The sequence below is a fragment of the Protopterus annectens genome, chromosome 1.part1 (genome assembly GCF_019279795.1).
Source record: "Protopterus annectens isolate FY-2018-M chromosome 1.part1, PAN1.0, whole genome shotgun sequence".
Classification (NCBI taxonomy): Eukaryota; Metazoa; Chordata; order Ceratodontiformes; family Protopteridae; genus Protopterus; species Protopterus annectens.
Window position 1 is genome coordinate 1,967,929,087 of NC_056726.1, and position 23,675 is coordinate 1,967,952,761.

General features: G+C 39.4%; 1 protein-coding gene across 3 annotated transcripts in view; it reads left to right on the forward strand.

Moving 5' to 3' along the window:
• Positions 1-23,675, forward strand: part of RBKS (ribokinase) — a 1,304,045-nt gene that overhangs the window by 255,233 nt on the left and 1,025,137 nt on the right. For all 3 annotated transcript variants that reach the window (XM_044085234.1, XM_044085217.1, XM_044085225.1), the window contains exon 2: positions 15,167-15,299. In XM_044085234.1, the coding sequence (XP_043941169.1) occupies positions 15,167-15,299 (133 nt within the window). The remainder of the gene's footprint in view (positions 1-15,166; positions 15,300-23,675) is intronic.

The window sequence follows — 23,675 nt, forward strand, 5'->3', positions numbered from 1 at the left end:
GGTGAGCACTGGTGAAGCATAGAACAGAGTTGAGATGAGGTGTATTTGAGCAATAGTTACTTTTGTAATTTTAGTGAGATATTGTTTGATTCTGTAAAGTGTTCCCAGCTTATTGAGTAAGTTTTATTGTTTGTGCAATATGAATGTCGAAACAAAAGTTACTTTCAATGACTACTCCCAGTAATTTACTGTGTTTCATGGGTGAGATGATAGTATTGTTTAAGGATAGAATATTGAAATTAGGGATTGATAAAGTGTGCCTTGTTAGTTGAAAAATTGTAAGTTGAGTTTTGTTAGGGTTTAATATTAGTTGGGAATTAGCTAGCCATGTTTCCACCTTTGAAAAAGCATCTTGTGTTATACTTGGTAGTTGTTGAGGAGATGATGCTACACAAATCAGTGTGGAATCATCAGCATGCTGGGTGACAGAAGCATGCTGTGTAGCAGTGTGAAGTTTGTTAGTAAATACAGAAAACAGTAGTGGACCCAGAATGGATCCTTGAGGTACTCCTATTAAAATAGGCAGAGGAGAAGAGAGATCTTGCTGCCATTGCATGGCTTGTGAACTGTTAGTTAGATAGTCTTAGAACCATGCAGTGTAGCTGATCTTAGATTTAGTTCTTTGATTTCCATTTTCAAGTGATTGCATTTTGGCAGCCACCAAAATTAAACTCAGCAAGGCCTTTCTATGTCTAGGTAATTCTGTATCACAGCTCAAAGTAATAATTTCCTTAGTTGTACCACTTTGCTCAGCCAATATTTCTGACAGAGTAGTCTGCAGGGAATTTTTAAAGTCTGCCCCCTCCCAACTCCTTACATTCCCAAAAATGTGTTCACAGTTACCTGTTTCTCCCCGTCACACCTCCAACATTTGCAATCTACCTGAGGAAAAATTCTTTGGAGTCCGCTTGGGGTATAAAAATACCTAGGCAAACAGTTCCAAGCAAAAGTTCTAAATCTTCTAAACATTGTTGCATATTTGTGAGTTGCACATATATCCTCCCATTGTTTCTTTGTGAATTGCATATCCAGTCTTTCTTCCCAATCCTTTCTAACCTCTTCTGATTGAGTCCTATAGATACCAAACAGTATTTCATATGATCTACTAATTATCCACTTTTTAATAGCAGCCTCTGTTCTAGAGTCTACTAAAACATTTACCAGCGCTGGTATTTCACTTAGGATCCCCCTGTTCCTTTCTCTTTACCTATACTCTGATATGAGTATTTGATAGGGAAGGCCGTCTTTAGCATACTGTCCAAATGTATTCTTGGCCTCTTCCCATTCTGTTATCTTTCCCTGTATAATTATTTATTCCCAATAACTTGGTTCCATTGCATGTTTTCTCCAGTACATTCCAGCCCCATCTTGCCTATTCTCTGTACCCCAAATGCAGTCATCCCTATCAGCAGAATCTCCTGTCTCCATTCCTGTGTTCGCTTAGTTATTGGTATAATTTCTGCTACATTAGGAATATAATATCTGTATGATTATCATTATTCTCATTAAGGATCTGCATCCAAAATCACAGTCTCTCCTTATTTATTGAGCTTTCCTGTGTTTCGTCATCATTCCTTTCCACTTTGAATTATAGCTTCCTGTTTATGCTACATATGAGACCCTTAAGTGTATAGCTCTGAAATGCCCCTTCAAATCAGGTAATCCCAAACAACCTTGTTCTATTGGAAGGATCAACTTATCCTGCTTAACTGTTGCCCTCTTCCCCTCCCAGATGAAATCCTTCAACTCTTCATTAGTTCCTATCCACAACTTCTCTGGTTGCTAAAAAAATATGCCTGACCTGTGTGGAATACTAAAGGGACTAAGAACATTTTCATTGCTTGTATCTTGCTGTCCATATCCATAAAACAGAGCTTTCAGTTTCTCAGTTTTTGTATTATCTTTTGTTTACTCTCTTCCCACATATCCATACTCCTAAGTACTTTTTTTTATCATGTCCCCATAAATATGGGTATTGCTGAGCCAATTTCTGTGGGGGTACATAGTTTACAGCTATTGCCTTTGTTGTGTTGTCATTAATTTTGTATCCCAAAAAGACTTGAAACTATTTCAGAATGTTATACAACACTGAAATGTCCTTTTCTGTTTTTTATCAGGTACAAGATAATATCATCTGCAAATAAATTTAACTTTTCTTGATTACCATACAAATTGTATCCTTCAGTTTCCAAGTCCCTTATTTTCACTGCCAGCGGTTCTACATAAAATGCAAATAACAAAGGGGAAAGAAGATATTCTTGTTTACTTCCTCTTCTTAAGCATTACTTATAAGAAAGGAAACCTCCCACTTTAATTTACACCTCTGATCCCTCATATATCCTCCTAATTAAGTTTATTATTGTGTCAGGGAGTGCAAATTCTTCCATTGCTTTTCCCATAAAATCCTAGTTTACCCTGTCAAATGCTTTCTCTGCATCAGGACCCAACAACAACATGATATTTTCTTATGTTCTGTTTCTCTCTGGATCATCATTGTTCTATTAATATTGTCAAATGTTTGCCTCCCCTTCACAACAAAACACATTGGTCCATATCTATCAATTTTGGCATCACCTTTGCCATTCTTTAGCCATTATATACATAAACACTTTATAATTATGGTTTGAATTGAAATGGGCATATATGAAGCTGCATCTGATGGGTGTTTACCATCTTTAGGTATTACAGCCATCACAGTTTTCTTCCAGAATGTTGGCGCTTCTCCTCCTTTTAAAATACTATTAAACAAAACCTTCCAGATCTTTAATACTTTCTTCCCTCCTAGCTTCCAAACTTTGACAGGAATACCATCTATTCATGGAGACTTTCCTATAGATTGGTTATACATCACCATTTTATCTCTTCTCCTCATATCCTACTTGTTAATAATTGAGTTTCATCTACCTCTATCATTGGCTTATTTAATTATTTCGTAAATGTTTCCATGTGTACTTTTTCTTGATTTCCACAGTTCTCTGCTTTATACAGATTTTCTTAAAATTTCTGAAATATTTCTAATACTTCTACAGGACCTGTGGTTATTTTCTTTTCTATAGGTTCCCTAAGCTTGGCAATAACTTTTTACTTTCTGTTACCTGAACCGTTGTGCTAAAAACTGCTGTACTGTGAAGTTATTATCAAAAAAACAGTAGCTTAACAACAATCCTGCTAAACAGATACATATTATACATATTATCCAGGTAGTCTTTTATTTTCTGGTTAGCACTATGCAGTTGTACCTCTTCTTAATCTGTGAGATTCCCCCTATTCTGCAATACTTTAATCTTTGTCAGTCCCTGATGAAGGAAGGTTTTCAAAATAGTTATTCAGCAGAATACCTGGTGCAGTGAAAGAGAGGAGTACTTATATTAATTGCAAGAGTAGCTCAAATAGTAATATAAGTGGAAAAAAAGACAATAATGGTAGATTTGTAGTACTATGGGGCTACTGGCAAGGGAGGAGGATCACACTGACATGTATTTATATTCTACATAAAATTGCTATAATGGAGCTTAAAAAAATTCTGGGAGAAATAATCAGCTTTCAACAAGGAATATTGCTTATAGGTAGGGACTGGAATTTGATTTGCAACAGTGAAGATGTGTTTGGAGATCCCAGAAAGGAAAATATAACAAAGGAGGGTAGATTTTTAAAGAAATTTATGAAAATATTTGGCATGGAAGATGTGAATTCAGTACTAGAAATTCGGAGTGAATGTACATGCTATTCCCCAAGATACAAAAACTGGGCAGGGCTAGACAGAATTTACATTTCACAGGAACATGTGCATTTAATTCAGTGATGGTGAACCTTTTGGGCTTGGTGTGTCAAAAATTCAGAAAATGCCTATCTTGACTCTGCTGGCATGTCATCCCCACCCCTCCCTGAACAAAAGAGAAACAATTCTTTACATATTCATTTATTTCAAAAAATACAGTCTAATCATGTGTGCTGCTGGGTCTATCTGAGTTCATCGACACTTTAAAATACCGACAATGGATTAACCGACACGAGAATGTCGAAAGTCACGTCACCGACGCCAGAAGATCGACGAGGCAGAAGACCGACGGAGGAAGACACCGACGCTGAGAAGCTGTGATGGGGTAAGGGTGCGAGTAAGGTAAGTGTGCGATGCTGGTGTTTAGTAGGGGTAGGGGTGGGATAAGTGAGTTAGGGTTAGGGCGCGGGTTAGGTGAGTGTGCGAGTAAGGTAAGTGTGCAATGTTGGTGTTTTGTAGGGGTAGGGGTGGGATAAGTGAGTTAGGGTTAGGGCGCGGGTTAGGTGAGTGTCGAGTAAGGTAAGTGTGCAATGTTGGTGTTTTGTAGGGGTAGGGGTGGGATAAGTGAGTTAGGGTTAGGGCGGGTTGGGTGAGTGTGCGATAGTGACGGACCTTAGGGTAAGGGTTTGGGTCAGGGTTGTGGTTAGTTGTGTATGTATGGGTTAGTGTTTGTTTGTAAGGATTTTGGTGTGCTTGTGTTGTGTGTGTGAGTGTTGGATAGGGGATGTGTTTTGTTTGTTGGTATGTTGTGTCGGGTGTATGCGATGTCGTGTTTGTGAACTGTCGATCTTCTGGCGTCGGTTAAATGAGTTTCGTTGTTTTGGTGTCGGTTAATTCGTTTTCGGTATTTTGAAATGTCGATGAACTCAGATAGATCCGTGCTGCTATGTATTATAAAACTAAAAGAAAAATCAGTGACTTACAATACAGAAAACTATATGAGCACTGATAACTGGGCTTAAAACAGTGCACCAAAAATGACCCTACTTTTAATAGTAATTTTGAATTGAACTGAAAAAAAAAAAAAGCGCACATTGCATTTGATTTGATTAACATAAATCAATGACTTAGGTTCTTATCTTATTATAGCCAAGTGCTCCGCCAGGCATCTTATGCAGTTAACTTCTACTGCTCCTCTAGGCGTCAAATATTGATTGTTCATATTTGCATTAATTCCAAAACCATGTTACATACACGGTACCAGGATATTTTGTCTTGAAGCATATGTGATAGCAAACACAACTGTAGTGATATTTGACCTCTCTCAATGAGTATTTAATAGAACTGTAAGGTGATAACTTCATTTTTTAAAGGCTTAAGCCACGCCCACTGGGAGTTAAAGGCACACCCTCAAAAGAACTGTACCGGAGGGAATGAGATAAGTACTAGGCTACCTGCCCTTGTGGGACATTTTAAGCCTAGCCAAATTCCCTTGATGAAAATCAAACCATGTACTTCTGGTGTAAGAGGTAAACACCTTAACCATTATACCAAACCACCCCCCAAAAACCTCCACTTGTATCAAGATTATATCATCTCAGATGGGACTCAAACCCACAATCCCTGGCTTAGGAGGCTGGCACCTTATCCATTAGGCCACTGAGGCGTGATTTTTGTTGAGTTTTAATAGATGAGTGCAGTCACATATTTTTTGTATTTTTGTTCATTCAGTTTCTTTGGTAACTCAGGTGTTGGTGAACACTGATGTGTCACCCAAAATGTCGTGGTGTGTCACCTTTGACACACGTGTCATAGGTTTGCCATCACTGATTTCATCGAAGGTCTTGATATGCACCCAATAACTATTTCAGATCATGTGCCAGTAATAACTTGAAATAAAAATACAGGGTAACGAAATAAAAATGAGACACTGGCGCTTTCCAACCTATCTGTTGAAAAGAGAGGAATTTATGGAATGGGTAGTAGAAATTATTCAGGAGCTATTAGAGAAGATAAAAACTTCTTCCAAAAATATAGCTAGAGAATGGGATAAAATTAAAGTGGAATTTAAAAATAAGGTGGAAATAAAAGAAAGGGAGGCAGGGTTAAGAAGTAAAAAGAATTATTTAGAGGGACTGGCAAAATATTAAAGTATTGCAAAATAGAGGGGAATCTCATAGAACACGAAGAGGAGCAGCTACAGAATGCTAAACAGAAAATAAGGGATTACCTCGATAATATGCATGAGTTTAGAAAGATTGCTGTTAAGCAGTTTTTTGATAATAACTGAAGAGCACAAAAACTTTTAACACAACAACTCAGGCAACAGAAAGTAGAAAGGGCTGTCACCAAGCTTAGGGAGCCTGTAACAAGGAAGATACGGGATCCTGTAGAAGTATTAGAAATATTTAGGCAGTGCTATGAAAGTCTGTATAAAGCAGAGAAATATGGAAAGAAAGAAAAGGTACAAATGGAAATGTTTATGGAAAAATTAAATATGCCAAGGTTAGAGGGAGAGGAGGCTCAATTACTAACAGGATTGGAAGAGATGAGATAAAATGGTGATGTATAACCAATCTGCAGGAAGGTCCTCAGGAATAGGTGGTATTCCTGTGGAAGTCTGGAAGCTAGGAGGGACAAAACTGATAATGATTTGGAAGGTTTTGTTAAACAGTATATTAAGAGGAGGAAAAGTACCAACATCCTGCAAGAAAGTGATAGTAGCTGTAATACCTAAAGAGGATAAAGATCCATTAGATCCAGCTTCATACAGGCCCATTTCAATACTAAATCATGATTATAAAGCATGTATGTCTATAATGGATAGAAGGATGGCAAAAGTGATGCCAAAATTGATAGATACGTATGGATCAATGTGGTTTTGTGGACTGGAGGCAAACAGTTGACAACACAAACAGAATAGTGATGATCCAGAGGGAAGCAGAATATAAGAAAATACCACTGTTCCTGGTGGGTCTTGATGCAGAGAAAGCATTTGACAGAGTAAGCTAGCATTTTATGAGCAGAACAATGGAAGCATTTGCATTTCCTGATAAAATTATAAGGTTGATTAGGAAGATATATGAAGGATCAAAGGCAAACATTAAAGTGGGTGGGGTCCTTTTAGATAATCTCTGCTTGAGCAGAGGAACCAGGCAGGGGTGTCCTCTCTTCGTTTGTTATTTGCATTGCCCTTGGCAAAGAAACTAAGGGACTCAGAAATTCAAGAATATAATTGGTATGATAGTCAAGAAAAGCTGGCTGTATTTGCAGATGACATTATTTTATGTCTGACAAAACCAGAAAGAGACATTGCAGTGCTGTGGAACATATTGAGACAGTTTCAAACTTTTTCGGGATACAAAATTAATAATACTGAAACAAAAGCAATAGCAGTAAACTATTTACTCACATCAAATTGGTTCAGCAATATCCATACTTATGGGGACATGATAAAATGAAGTATGTAGGGGTATGGATTAAAAATTATACCGGTATGACAGCTAAGAATGTTTGGGAAGCGACTAAACAAAAGAAAATACAAAAACTGAGACTCTGTTATATGGATATTGATAGTAAGATACAAGCAGTTAAAATGTTTCTAGTCCCTTTAGTCTTACATACAGGTCAGGCATATTATTATCAACCAGAGGAGAAGTTGTGTATAGCAGTTAATAAACAACTGAAGGATTTTATCTGGGAGAGGAAGACAGCAAGAGTCGATTGGGATAATCTTATTCTTCCAATAGAACAGGGCGGATTGGGATTATCTGAGTTGAAGGGGTATTTCAGAGCACCACAGTTAAGACTCCTATACATAGCACAAGCAGAAAACTATAATTCAAAGGTGGAAAAAATGATGATGAAATGGAGGGGAAACTTAAGTAACAGGGAGAGACTGGGATTTAGGATGCAGACCTTTAATTAGAACAATAATCATACAGAATATTATATTCATAAAGTAGCTGAAGGTCTAAGAATTAAATCAAGATGGGAATGGTGAAAGGAGATTCTGCCAATAGGGATGATTGCAGTTAGGCAAGAGTTTTAATTGAGCTTAGAGGTTTCCTCTTCTTGATAGGTCCTAGATGCTCTTCTGACAGCCTCATTTTCTTGCACAGAATTTTACAGTCACCCTTCTCTGATGGAGTTCTCTGTAGGATGTGCTAGCATTTATACTATATTCTTGCTTATTATATGTATGTTGTCATTGCAAGTGATTTTCAGAAATTGTGCTCACTAGTGGTTGAAACTGGTGAGCTCAAAGGCATACCTATGTAGTCAGTGTATGGTACCATTACATGTGCTGGGAATGAGTAAATGTATCTGAGAGTCAGTCTTTAACCAAATGCAGAATCATTACTACTGGAGAGGATGAACCCAGAAGTAGGGAACCAGCAAGGAAGGTCACCCGTAGAATAAATGATTTGATGAAACATTGTCTGTTTTATTCCAGCTTATTCCATGCATTCCTTTGTTTCAGACAATTGCAAGCCACTACCAGTCTGTTTTTTACTCTTTATTTATTCAGTTTCATGTGAACTCATAAAATACTGGCTTTTAATATCTATTAGCTCTCAACTTTAAAGCTGGGGTTAAAGAAATATGATCATTTAGTTCAGGTAGAACACAGGCATCTAATTGCAGTTGCCAAATAAGTTCTCTAGGTTCCAACCTGGACTCCCAGTCCCCTCCCCTTTCCTGTTGTACTATCCTTTCTAGTACCCAAAACTTAAATTCAGCTGGGGGCATTTTAAACAGTGTCTGTATAGATCATTAGTATCCTTTTTCCTGTTTATATTGTACATGTGCTCATAAACCCTCTGTCCTAAGGTACGCTTGGTCTTCCCCACAGAAAATGAGCCACAGGCCTGACAGTGAGCCATGTATACTACCCCCTTGGTGGAACAATTAAAATATCCTTTGGACTGGAAATTAATTCTAGGCTTATCTATACTAAATTCACCTTGGTTGTACATAAAGGGGCATTGGAGGCACATCCCACATTTAAATGTGCCTTTTTTTATTCCTTTTTTATAGTCCTGTTGGTTACTCCCTCTTTCAAAAATGTCCTTAAGGTTGGAGTTCCTCCTGGAACTAAATATTAAGGGTCTTGAAAATATACTTAATTAAGCATCGTCGAAAATAATTTCCAGTTTTTTAACAGGATGTTTTGAATCTTTCTAGTATCTTGGTTGTATGCCATAACTAAATAGGAAGTATTACTTGCATTCTCATCATTTTTTTATTATTACTAGTGTAATTCAAAGCAAATCCTGAGTTCTCACTCCCATTGCTGCTGTTGGTATGGTATACCTAGTTTAATAAGGGAATATACTTATTTCCCCATCCTGTGAGAATTTCGTCTTTTAACTTTTTACCATTGTGTCAGGGTACCCCCCTCTCCAAAAACAATTCCGCTATGTAATTTAATTCCCTTTCTATGTCCTCTTTGTTAGAAGTCATACCATGCCTGTACCATTTGGCCTTTAACTATATTTTTCTTTTGATTAAAAGGGTGGTTACTTTCATAGTACAGGTATGAGTTAAAAAACATTTTTCCTAAATAACCTGGAAATATATCTCATGTTAGTATTGTCCTTAAGTATAGTCACATTCAGAAAATGTACTTCCCTTTCTCGTACTTCATGGGTAAAACACAAAAAAATCAGTCGTATTGTTAATATATTCTGTAAAACATTCAATAGTATTCAGTGGGCCATTCCAAATAATAAAGATGTCATCCAAAAACCGATAATAGGCCCTAATGAATTGTTGGTATTCTGATTAAAAAAAAAATGTTTTTCCAGTGCAATAACACTATGTTTTCAAAAATGGGTAAGCATGCTGCATCCATAGCAACACCATCATACTGGTGATAAAATTCCCCTTGAAAGTAAATTAAATTATTTTTAAATAGTAACTCCATGTTTTCTAATACCATCCTAAAATCATTCTGGCTTAGGAACTTAAACTCTTGTAACATCTCCTCAAACCACTGACGACATATATTGTGTGAGCTTGTATACTATGGAATATTTATATATATATATAAACATATATATATATATATATATATATACGCTGTGTTAAGGTTTTTTAAAATATGGGGACTTGTTGGTGATGTAATTAGTATTGTTCAATGAGAAATGGGATGTGGTTATTTAATAAATGGAAAACTGAGTATGGATGATTCTGAAGAAGTTTCTGGTTTGTGGAAATGAAAGCACGCAATCTGTTATTTGATTAAACACATATTCAGAATTAATTTAAATGATCCTTAAAGGAAAACTCACTCCTGCATTTTAGTTAATCACAGTTCAAGGTTATCACCCAAATGTTATTTACTGTCTTAACCTGGCAGTGCTGTATAATTTCTTCATTTCTGTTTTCCCTGCCAAAGATCATGAAGTTCCTGTCATTTTTTTTTTCCTCACATAGTTTTATGAAGGAGTCTGTGTCAGTCTATGTAACTTAGGCTACATATACAGTTTTCTGCTTCCTGTTGATCACCACCTACAGTTTATCATCTTGCTGTTTTCCTGCTGAGGTCAGATACGTGCACATATCAACAGCTAAAGTGAAGCTGTTTCCAAATATGTAGTATCTTGGATGTATTTTTATATGAAATACAGGGAAGGCTTAGTTATGCCTTAGCACCAGTACTACATTAACTAACTGGCAAGTACTTTCATTTTTTGGCAGTGGAGTGCTGCTGTGATGCATAATTCAGGGACAGTTTGAAAATAAAATTCATACACAAACCTTACCATCTCTTTAAAATGGCAGCTTTCTTTCATAGATAAATAGCAGGGCTGTTAACTGTGCTGACCAGCTTGACACCCCAGGAAGATCAGTGACAAAGGTCTTGCGGTTGTTTAAAGACTGCAGACCTGACTACTTCAAAAAGCCCTGCTGTTTTAGCTCAAATGCTTTTACAGAAGGGTTTGAATGTATAAATTAGCTTGAAGCTGGTTGCAAGTCAGGGTCAGTCAGTGAAAAAAAAAAAGAACTTACAGAGGTTGCAAGAGTATATAGCATCACTGACACGTAGCATTTTAAATGCATTTAAATGGAAAAAAAATCTCTTTCTCTAAGATGGAGCCCTATAAAGGTGACACAAACTAAATTGTGGGAGAAGGACAAACTATATGAAAAACAAGTTTACATCAATATGACAGGTCCCATAATGCCCATTTTTGGGGGTAAAAGAAATGGTGATACAAAGCAGTTACATTGATTTCAGTTTATTAGTATAGCATGGAATATTTACTTACACTTTTTTTTACTAGGTTGGTGAGCTAGTCTACTGACCCTTTTTTGTCATGATCTGGGTACATACAGCAGAGCAACAGTGACAATGAGCAATAGGGATAAGTAGACAATATAAAGGAACAGCGGTAAAGAAAATATCCATACAAAATGTACGTAAATATAAAAGTAATAACAGTGAAGCACTTTAAAATTGCTGTATACATAAGTAGAGTATGCAGACAGCTACAGTCTAGTGAAAAGGCAGCATTTCCTTCCGATATAAATAAAAATGCTTACAGTGTAATACAGTGCAGTAAGGAGATGTGCTAATTACTTAGCCAACAATCTCAAGATTTGTTGAAAAAAAACGTTTTTGGAGTTTCAGTGTAAGTTTTTAACTGCCATCAGTACCAAGACTTTATGCTTAAATCTATGAAAGAACATTGTACACTGTCTTGGTCAGTGCCATTACCATCTGCCCCAGTAATTAAACATCTTGTCCAGTATTCTAACACTAAAACTCTACTTTCTGCTTGGTTAATGACTGTCCCATTATTCTAGCTCTTTCTTTAACTTTCTGTCTCCATTTCCAAAGTAGAATATTTATGTGTTTGTTAAGGATGTAGGATGGGTGTCTTGTTATCAAAAGTTCTGTGTCTTTTTCATTGTTTTTATTTTTTGTTCCTTCTATAGCTGTTCCTTATTAGTTTTGTCCCCAAAGTGCTGCATTTATATAGTCTTTAAGAAGGTGTTTTAGCTGATTTATTTCTCCTTTGCCAGAAGGCTGGCGCAGTACCTTTTATTCATATGGTTTTGTCTGTTTTCATCTAGGCTTCACAGTATTATGCAGGAATTAGACTTATGGTGAAATGTTGGATATAGGAGAATTTGTTTACTAAGCTAAACAATTTCACATGACACTGTAAATAGGTTCATATGTAAGTACTAGGCTAGCTGCCCTTGCAGACCATTTTATGTGTAGCCAGTTTCTCTTTTAGTGCTTGATTTAACCTATCCCATCTAGTGTTAAATTGGCCTTACCCATTCCATGGTCAATAAGTATACATCTCCCCTGTTGAGAATAACTGAAATCGTACTATAGATAACTTGAGGGGACCCATACATGGGATAAAGCATTTAGGAACTGTCTCTGTGTACTAGAAGTACAGGAGGCAGTCCCACAGCAAATTTTCTATTTCCCATCAATAAATCCAAGTTGCACTTGAATATGGACAGGGATGAGCTTTGTTTTATGTAGATGGGGAGTCTCTTTCAGAGCAGTGGTATCCTTTGAGTGATATACTTGTCCCTCCAATCCAGTCTGTTGATGTTGCAAAAGAGGTTAAGATCTCTAGACTGAGTATTTCTGATGCCATTTGACTTGCTGATGTGCAGTAAATCTGTCAGTATTGGATCAGAGGTTACCTTGTATGCCAGACACAGTTCACCTGTTTGGTGTCTGTGGGATGCCTGGTATAGTGATTGGGCTTTGAGTTGGTCCATGTAGGACATTTTGTTTAGATCTTTTTTTTTTTAGTAAGGTATCTGTGTGGGCATTCCATTTGTTGCACGTATCTGAACAGATATATGCTAAAGGGAGCACTATACTCAATGACTGCTTAATCAGGGCTGAGTAAAGAGGGACAATGACATCCCTAGATCTAGGCACAATCCCTTTGTTTATGAGCTGTGCAATATGGAAGGACTTACTTATGACAATGGACACATGTTGACCAAAAGTTAAGTCATTGTCCACATAAATTCCCAAATCCTGAACAACTGGGTTAATTCTTAGGGGCGCAATGTAAGTGTGGTAGATTCCCGGAGTAGGTGACTCTCCAAAAGATATGATAATGCAGTTTTTTAGTATTTAGTTTCAGTCCATTATTTTGGCACCCATCATTTACTTGGGACAAATCTTCTCGCAGGATGGCTAAGTCAAATGAGGATTCAGTAACTGACCCTAGCTTGCAGTCATCTGCAAACCTAATCAACCAGAGCCCATTGATATTGGCTTTTACTTCAGAGACTTAGATGCCAAACATGAGAGGTCCTAGCACGGAACCCCAGGGACTCCATTGGTGGCTAGTCTGTTTGTGAAGGTATCCTCCCCTATTTTGATTTCATGTATCCCATCTATGAGCCATTTGGCAGTCATATATTCCCAGTTTATCTAGCTTTTCTACTATGCTGAGTTGGGGGATTGTGTTAAAGCTTTGGCCAGGTTGAGGTATGTTGTATGTACCATTTTACCTTCATCCACTGTTTTGTTGACCTTCACAAAATAGTACACCAGGTTGAATAAGCATGACCTGCCCTTGATAAATTCAAAGTGAGATAGATCCACTGTTTGGAGGTTCTCTTTGTCCTTATTGATTAGTTCCATGATAAGTCTTCAAATGGTTTTGCATGGGAGGCTTGTCAGGCTTATGGATGTTTAATTGCAAGGGTCTGTGGAAGGTCATCCCTTATGCAGTGGGAATAGTTGTAGCTGTTCTCCATTCACTTGGTACAAAACCTGTATGGAGGCTGAGGGTGAATGAGGTGGCTAAGTCATACTTCATGCTATTTAAGATACATCCAGGGATATCATCAGTACCCATCGATGAAGTCTTTTTAGCTTTTGATAGTGCTTGTAGGACTTTGGTGTGATAGCTGGAGGCAAGCCAGTTTGTGAGACAGAAGGAGGAGGAGAGAGGGGTAAAGTTAGGGTTGAATTTATCGACCATTTAATTTACTTTGTCTTCAGCCTCAGTGTAGGCAATATTGTTCACAATCAGCTCAGTGCATTGAGATGATGAACATAACTAAAAAAAACATTTGTGCTTGCAGTTAGCTTGGATAGCTATATTAACCTCAAATTTGGCTTTGGTGGATTTTATTAAGCTCGTGAGTTCTCTATCTCAGTGACAAGACTCTAACATTCTGGGAATTACTTTTTTTGCTTTTGGTCAAAATTCTGTTCCTTTTACTGTAAAGATTATTAGTATTATGATTCTATCATGTAGGTTTGTTTCTGGAGATCACCCTGCACTTGTGCAGATGTTTACATGCTGATATAGTGTGGTGGTTTCCACATATTCAGTGGAATTAACTTGGTTTGGTAGGGATTTGAAGCTTGGCAATATATCAGTTAGGAGCAGGTAGTTTGTCTTAGAGAAATTTCTGAAGGTACTTTGGGTGGAAGGGATCTCTGGTTTCAGTTTTATTTTGAAGGAGACAACTTTATGGTCAGACCTACTAAGTCACAAATATATACAAGGAGTGGTGCAAAATGCCTCTGTATTAGTAAGGACAAGAGCCATGATATTGTTTTCCCTAGTGGATATCTGTCAATAAAAATGCCCTGGAAGAATTGGTCAAAGTCCATGAATCTCTGTGCTTGTGCAATAGGGGTGGTGTAGGTTTCCCACATTAATGTTATGTAAACCATGTAGGAATGGGGTGAGACAAAGGAAAATATGTCAGCCAGTCCTCTTTGTACAACATGTGATGGGTAGCAAAGTCATTGTTGTTAACGAAAGCAAGGTGGATGAAGCTGTACAGCTGACCGATGGGATGGAAGTGGCATGTGATAGAACAGCACCCGTAATGTGATAATATGGTTATTGAGAATGGTGAGCTGTTGTGAAAGCAGTCTTTGTGCATGGCTTTCAGTATATTAAGCAACACGCATTCTTAAATGCTGCTCACAGATAATGTCAGAAAGTTAGTTTTCCCACGGACCTGTTTACCATGGTATTTGGATTAAACCATATTATTACTGAATTTTTCATAGTAAAGAAAACTGGCATATCCTGGCGGAATCATAATTTTTCTCAAAATACAATATTCTGCTATAATAGTGTCCAAATTAAGTTTTCCTACTACAGAACATCTTGATTTTTGAATGAGAAACCCGTGTCCTACATTAATGTTTCTAGTAGCTTTAGTAGTCTGCATACCAGAATTCTACATTCTTAAATAACATGCCTCAGGCCTGTTAAATTAAATGTTTACTAGCCTGATATAACATTTTTCAGCATTTGGGTAGTCAGCTGATGTGAATTTTAATACACTTCTGTGTGTAAGTCATGTTCCAATATTACATATACCACCAGACATAGTTTTGTCTTGAGCAAGTTTAATGTTGAATGTGTAGTGTAAGTTGATAACAATAATGAATATTTTTTTGTAAATCTGCTTTATATGTAGCTTTGCTTCCCGCCTGCCAAAAGCTGGAGAAACAATACATGGGCACAGATTCTTTTCTGGATTTGGTGGCAAAGGATCCAATCAGTGTATCCAGGCAGCCAGACTTGGCGCTGAGACTCTAGTCATTTGTAAGGTAAGTTATTTTAGAAGTACAGCATAACCTGTCTTAAATTTTCATGTCAGTGTGATGATAATGAGGCTTGATATGACATATTTGGGAGTCTTACAGGAGGCAAAATGATTAAATTCCTTTTTTTTTGGCATTTTCTTAGTAAACTAGTACAGTTTCTGCCACATTGGATTCTCTTTGCAAAAGAAAATCCTAACCAATGTACCTAAATTTTAAACTACAAGTATTGCAAAATTGTGTAGATGTTATTTATGACTTGAATCTAAATATAGACAAGATGCAGACAAGAGAAAAATGTTCTTATTTCATGGTGGTCTTTTTATGCTGCGTCATCATCATTATTACTATTATTATTATTATTGTTACTGTTATTACTATGATGTTTGAAGATGACATTGTGCTCTGTAGTGAGAGTGGGGAACAGGTTGAGGAGACCCTGGAGAGGTGGAGATATGCTCTAGAGAGGAGAAGAATGAAGGTCAGAAGGATTAAGACAGAATATATGTATGCAAATGATAGGGAGGACAGAGGAATGGTGAGGATGCCGGGAGTAAAGCTGATGAAGGTAGATGAATTTAAATACTTGGGATCAACAGCTCAGAGTAATGGTGAGTGTGAAAGAGAGGTGAAGAAGAGGGTACAGGCAGGGTGGAGTGGATGGAGAAGAGTGTCAGAGTGATTTGTGACAGATGGGTATCAGTAAGAGTGAAAGGGAAGGTCTGCAAGAGGGTAGTGAGACCAGCTATGTTATATGGGTTGGAGATGGTGGCATTGACAAAAAAAAAAGGAGTCGGAGATTAAGGTGGCAGAGTTAAAGATGTTAAGATTTGCACTGGGTGTGACATGGATGGACATGATTAGCAATCAGTATATTACAAGACCAGCTCAGGTTGGACGGTTTTGAGACAAAGCCAGAAAGGCGAGATTGCATTGATTTGAACATGTGCTGAGGAGAGATGGTGGGTATATTGGGGGAAGGATGCTAAGGATGGAGCTGCCAGGTAAGAGGAAAAGAGGAAGGCCTAAGATAAGGTTTATGGATGTGGTGAGAGAGGACATGCAGGTGGTTGGTGTGACAGAACAAGATGCAGAGGACAGGAAAAAATGGAAATGGATGATCTGCTGTTGCTCCTAATGGGAACAGCCGAAAGAAGAGAAGATTATTTATTATTATTATTACTTATTATTTTATTATTATTTTATTTCGCATTTGTTTACCGGGAAAGTCCAACTGGTCACAAGTACTTTTTCAGAAGAGGCCCGGGGAGAAAAGCTCCATTTATGAGAAGAACAGAATTGCAAAATGTTAGCAAGACATGTTAGTTTACAAAGTTACAAATGCTAACAAACATATGTTAGATTACAGAGATTTATATGCAATAGTTGTAGCCATGTACATAACAGTTAGCTAAAAATGGAACATAACATTCGCTTGTAGACATTATTAGTACTATTACTATTATTATTATTACTTAGTGTAAGTCAGTATCTGAGCCACATTAGAAGGGAACTTAATTTATTATAACTTTTATTTTAGAGATTGTTTTGCAGTGTTAAATAGGTTTGCACATGGAATTTGAATAGCTTTTCCCATTAAGAAACTAGAAACTTGAAACAGACAACAGAAGATTACAAATAAAGTTTTATGGTTATATTTTATACTTGATAAAGTTTTTAATTGTAAATGCAAGTCATTCCTATCTTTAAATGTTTAATTCTTAAAAGTATATTGCTGAGTTACATGTGTATCATAAATGTGGTGTTCTATCAAAAACAATATTAACTGCATAAAGGGGGTTAAATCCTAAAGGATGGTAGCATGTATTCAGTTTAAAGTGTCTTTTGGAATTAAAACTCTTTAATAGTTGATGGCTGCCTACTTTATTAACTAAGTGGTAGGATCCAAGTGTACACTTCAAGCAAAGAACCAGGTCAATAGGCACAAATGGAGAACAAAACTGTAATAATAATGTTAATTTTCTAATAAGAGTTCAGTGCAGTAAAAATACAGTGGGCTCAATTTCAAAAGACGTGTCCTCAGCAGGCTTGACAATGTCTCTTGGAATCTGGCCCCTGGAGTAAGCATGCTTATAGATAGGTCTTACACCGAAGTAAGTCATTTACACTAAGAGCAAGTTTTTCAGAATCGGGGCAGACTTAACAATGAGATCAACTTTTTTGGAATCCAGCCTAGTGTTTTGTTAATGAATGGGAGAAAAATAATCACCTGAGCCACTCAGAATCAAGTACTGCTACTTCACCATGAATGTTATTGATGCATTGTTCTTATGCCAGTGAGCCACACAGCATAATTAACAGAACTACTGTATTTAAAAAGGAAGATCATCAGATTACAAACAATAGTGTTCAACAGCTTTAACATGTTATGTAGTGCATGGAGCACAGGGATTGTGCATCAATATTCCAAAAAAGACAAACCAGTTAAGCACTTCCATAGTGTGAGACTTGATCTTAACGATTGTCAAGCAAGCCTGCTTCACTTGTTAAGATCTGGTATCATGCTAGGCAGTTGAACCTGCCAGTACTGGTCAGCAAATGACAGAGAAGGAATTAGACTTCTTTCTACTTCCTATATATGCCAGTAATATTACAGATAGTCAGGGATGCATTAGACAGTGTGTTACACCATCTTTCTGGCAGCATTTGCCAAGTGCTTCACGGCTTTCAAAGCCAGCAAAATAGCACTTATCTCTGTAAGTAGTAGCCCATGCAGCAGATAAAGCTCCATGCACTACAAAGAATTATGATTATAACCTTTCTTATGTGTTCTCAACATGGATGCCAAGATTCACCTCTTGAGCTTCACTATCGAGATGAATTTCTTGGCATCCATGTCTGGAACACATAATAAGTCCGTTATGATTGACGACCTGATCATAATCCTGTGTTATTTAATTTACATTGAATAAACTTCTCAGATTACTATAAGTACTATTTCTGAATTGTTCCAGCAAACAAAATTCATACTATTTTATAAAGATTTTAATCTTATTATATCCTTTTCTTTTTTGTATAAAGTTGTGCCTAACTCTAGAAACTCCTTAAGCAAAGATATTGAAACAAATTTCCATTTTTTTAGTAATTAGTTTTCTGACAACAGTGAGTAGACTACAGAGCATTGTATAGTGTGTTATACTCTCTTCAATAAGAACAGGTAGTTCATTAAAATTGTGGGTCCTTTCAATATATATTCATCTTACCACAGTCAGATACCATCTTCTCCATTGGGCATATGTCTTGCCATTGTCTATGAGTATGTGCCCGAACTGCATTAGCCACTGTAATAGATTTCCAATAAAGTGATATGCCTGTTTTATTAAACTTAGAAATTTTATACAGGGTAATAAAGGATGTTCTTCGTGTTTCACTGTTGCAGTCATCACATTTGAGTTATCCCTGCCAGGGTAGCCCTAGGCTGGCCCGAATACCAGAGGCTTAATATTTCTGTGTCGGTTGCTGTCGCTTCAGGACTGACGTCAGGTCATTAGTAGTATAAAATAAGGCAGTCAACGCCATTACATCAGTCTTTCTTGCCATGGAGCCTAAAGCAGAAGCAGTTCGCACGAGTGTTGATTGGCTGCTACCTGAGTTTCGTCTACCGAATTAGTCTTCTAAAGCTAAGTACCCCATTGGGGATCATTTTTTCTTGCACTAACCGATGTCAGAAAAAGTTAACAGTTGTCTCGCCTGTGGAAAGCAAATAGCACACCGAGACTTTCATTCCTACTGCGTCACTTGTTTAGGCACAGACCACGACATCCCCCGCTGTCACTTTTGTGCTTTGTTCAATGCCAGAACTATCTGTTGTTGGGCCCTTATTGTAGCTAGATATTTTCGCTTGCAGTCCTCGAACTCTGATTTGGCTTTGGTAAGCCATCCGACAGCAGATCTTTGAAAAAAACATAAAGATAAAGACAGAGACAGACCACACAAGTCCAAACCAACCAACAATGCTCCCGTTAAGCTAGCCATCAGTTCTCCACTCCTCAGTGAGGCTCTTTCTCAGCCCCTTATGCCTGCTTCTGTGGATTCGCATGCCGCTTCCTAGACCCTTTTGGAGTCCGGTATGCCGCAAAACTCTTCTTTGACTAAGGATCCTGTGGTCATCTCTACCTTGGATGGGTCTGGAACCACTGAGCAGGCACCGGCTTCTGAGGATGTCCTTCGCACTAATGATTCTCGGCACAAACCATCTTCTTTCAACACTACCGTCCATTCAAAATGACCGAGTTGCTTAGGCCCAGGGTACGAACCACACCCAAGAAACCGACGACCCAATCTCAGGCACCTGCTTCCTTGCCTCAGTCTCAGATGCTTAAAATGGAGGAAGACCTTATCATGCTGATCAGGGGAAGCCAAGCTACCCCCTCCAAAAGGAAAAGAGATCTGTCTTCTGTAGTTTTGTCTGAACAAGAGTCAGATGACTGATGCATCTGAATATGAAGAGATTTTTCCTTTGGGGAAACACTTCATACCTTAAGGGAGCATTTGCAATGAGAGAGTCCAGGACTACCCTTAGTCTAAAAAGAGATTCAGGGAATTCTTAGATGTTCCACAGCACAGACCCTTGGCCATCCCCCCACTCCTGGATGTTGTGGAGGATGTTTTCCTGGAATCCAGCTTAACTCCTGACACCCTCCCTCCTGCATCCAAAAAAACAGACAGGTACTACAGAGTCCCTGACTTACACATATTTCTTTTAAAAAACCCTACTGCTGACCCTGAGGTAATTTCTTAAGGGCCTAAAGGTATTAAAGCAACCTGTGCTGAGAATCCCACCCCCTCAGATAGGGATTCTAGAGCACTAGACAGATGGGGTAAAAAAGTATACACCTCAGTTACTCTTGCTATCAGGGGACTAAATTGTCAGTTCCATATGCTAAAATTTCAGCAACATACCCTGGAACTCCTCAAACAAAAATGTCTTCCTTTCGTGTTTGTGCAGAATCTAAAGAGTTACAAGAGTTAATGCATTCTGCAAGCCAAGTGACTAAACACACCTTGCACTGTGGTTTTGACCTTGAAGCTTCTTGCAGGGCAGCAGTCACGGGATCTGTCATTAGAAGGCATGCATGGCTTGAGGAACAGCCATTGCCAGACCATGTCATATTTAAATTGTTGGATGCCCCCTTGCACAAAGACAGCTTATTTGGCACTAAGGCAGAAGAGGTCTTAAAAAAGATGGGAAAAAAAGCAAAATCTATGCAGACAGTTAAGGATTTCTTACAGGTCCAGCCACCCAGGTTCAGCAGGCATTGTCCCACCAAGCACTGGTCCTTTCTTGCTCCCACTAAGCCAGTTCAGTCCAGATCCCGGGGAACCAGACCCCCCCCCCCCCCAGACAGCAGCCACAGGGAATGCAGAGATCTAAGCAGTGGACTACCTCTACTTCAAAACTAGGGAGTTCTAAGCCCCCCCATTATGGTAAGAACTCACAATGACTCACCTCCCCCACCCCCTCCCTCTGCCCACCTTCACTTACCCCTAGGAAGAAAACTCTCCTTTCACTCAAGCACCTGGACCACCATTACCAATGACTGCTGGGTTCTCAACATAGTGTCCCAGGGATACAAATGTTCTTTCCACACCCTTCCAACCCCAAAAGGGTTCCCAGATCTACCTCTAAACCACTGGGCAGAGGTGCAAAAGCAAGTCTTTCTCTGCTGTCTATGAGGGCAGTAGAGCATGTTCCTGCAGAACAGAAAGGCCAAGGTTTCTACTCCAGACTTTTTCTGGTACCAAGAAAAGAGGGCACCTGGCACCCCATCCTCAGTCTATCTATTCTAAACACCTTCCTGGTGATCCCAAAATTCAGAATGCTCACCCTCCAGCAACTGCTACCTATGCTGTCCAAGGATGCGTGGCTAGCCACCCTAGATCTAAAAGAGGCCTACCTCTGCATTTTTATCAGGGAATCATGTAGGAAATATCTCCGTTTCAGGGCAGGATCTCAACACTTACAGTTCTCTGTGCTTCCCTTTGGCTTATCTAGTGCTCCCAGAGTTTTCACAAAATGTCTGGCTCTGGCCATTGCCTTTTGCAGACAAAGGAATATCCAGATTTACCCATACTTAGATGACTGCCTAATTCAGGCAGACAGCCAGGAAAAGCTGCTCAAGCACCTGGCCTTTGTAAAGTCCCTGCTAACCTCCATAGGGTACACAGTCAACAAAAAGAAATTCAAACAGGTCCCCACCCAAAGGATCATATTCCTGGGAGCAAGCCTCGACACAGCATCCCAGATGGCATTCCTTACACCAGAAAAGCAAATTTTCCTGACAGCCTACTTCTCTCAACTAACCACCAGACCCCAGCTATCTGCAAGGAAAATCCTGCAGGCTCTGGGGTTCATGTCATATTGCATACTACTCATTCCATATGCCAGACTGCATATGAGGAAACTTCAGTGGTACGTAAAAAGCCTTTGGTGTCAACACTCTAAAGACCTGGAGACTCTTATACCTATAATTCCTTGCCTCAGAAAAGATTTTCTTTGGTGGGCAACAGCATACTCCCACAACAAAGGACTGCCCTTCTCACCACCCCCCGCCGCCCAGACCCTCATTACAAACACATCAGACTATGCCTGGGGTACACACCTAGACAGCAGGTGCATACAGGGCCAATGGAGCTCAAAGCAAATCCCTCTGCACAGCAACCAAAAATAGATGATGGCTGCCCAGCATGCCTTGAAAGCTTTCAAGCCCCTTCTCTCCCCAGGGGCTCTACTAATCATTTATCAGCAACCAGGGAGGGACTCACTCCTGCCCTGTATGCGGGCTGGCCATGACCCTTTGGCACCCAGCCTCTGCCATGCAACTCCACCTGTTAGCACAATTCCTACCAGGTTCTCTCATCTCTCTGGAAGACCAATTAAACAGAAATCTTCGGGACCCACATGAGTGGCAGCTCAACAGAAGAACCTTCACCCTCATAACTCAGAAATGGGGCACCCCAATGGTCGACCTCTTCGCCTCCCACACCAACTATCAGCTTAGCAAATTCTGCACCAGGAAGCATCACTGCATGGCTTGGAAAGTGGATACCCTGTCCTTCCCCTGGGTCAGTCTATCTGCCTATGCCTTTCCTCCACTACCTCTCATCCCCAGGGTACTACTCAAAATAAAGGAGGAAAAACCAAGGACAATTCTTGTAGCTCCAGACAGGCTTCACCAGCACTGGTACCCCTTGCTGCTCAGCCTGTCCCCACTGCCACCATGGCATCTTCCTCAGATTCCAAACCTCCTGACCCAGAGGGAAGGGGAATTCATGCATCCCCAATTGCAGACACTCAATTTGGCAACTTGGCTTATTCCCTAACCCACGATCAGTCTGTCAACCTCAGTAAACAGATTCTAGATGTTATACATGAGGCTAGATGCCCTAGCACCAGAACGTCTTATGCTGACAAATGGAAAAGGTTCTGTACCTGTGTTCAGGCTAAGGGAGCCAATATGGCACAGACCTCCCTCCCTCTCATCCTGGATTACTTAGCTGACCTGCTACACAATGGCCTCTCTTTTACCCCTGTAAAATTCATGCTTCTGCCATCTCTGCTCATTTTCCCACTGAGCAGGCCCTTTTCTCACACCCTTTGATCAAACAGGTCCTAAGAGGGGCTAGCAACTTGAGACCACCCAGAAGAGCACCAACCCTAGCTTGGGACCTTAACTTTGTGTTGGAAAAGCTCACCCTGCCCCCATTTGAACCAGCTTCTTCTACAGAGCTAAGATTTCTCTCCTGGAAGACAGCTTTCCTTCTGGCCATCACTTCAGCCAGAAGAGTCTCCGAGCTGCAAGCACTCATGGTGGTGGAACCCTTCATCCTCTTCCATGCTGACAGGGTATCCCTCAGGACTAACCCATCCTTCATGCCCAAGGTGGTGTCCAGTGTGGCTCTCAACCAATCCATTCATTTACCCACCTTTTTTTCCAAATCCCCAGAACAAGGGTGAAAGGATCCTGCACTCTCTAGATGTGCACAGACAGCTCAGATTCTATCTAGACAGGACTAAATCCATCAGAAAGTCTGATCAATTGCTGGTTAGCTTTTCTACAGAGGCAGAAGGCAAAGTCATCTCCTAACAAACCTGTTCCAAATGGATAGCACACTGTATCCATTTCTACTACAAACAACATGGAAAGACCCCCTCCCCCGAAGGGGGTCAGGACTCACTCCACCAGAGCAGCCTGCACCTCTGCAGCTTTCTTCAGAGGAGTCCCCACCAGGGACATCCTGGAGGCTGCCACCTGGACGTCTGTTCACGCTTTTACCAAACATTACCACCTGCCTCTCTTCTCCAAATCCAGGGCAGGGTTTGCCTCTGCAGTCTTGGAGGGCATCCTAGCCAGCCCCTAG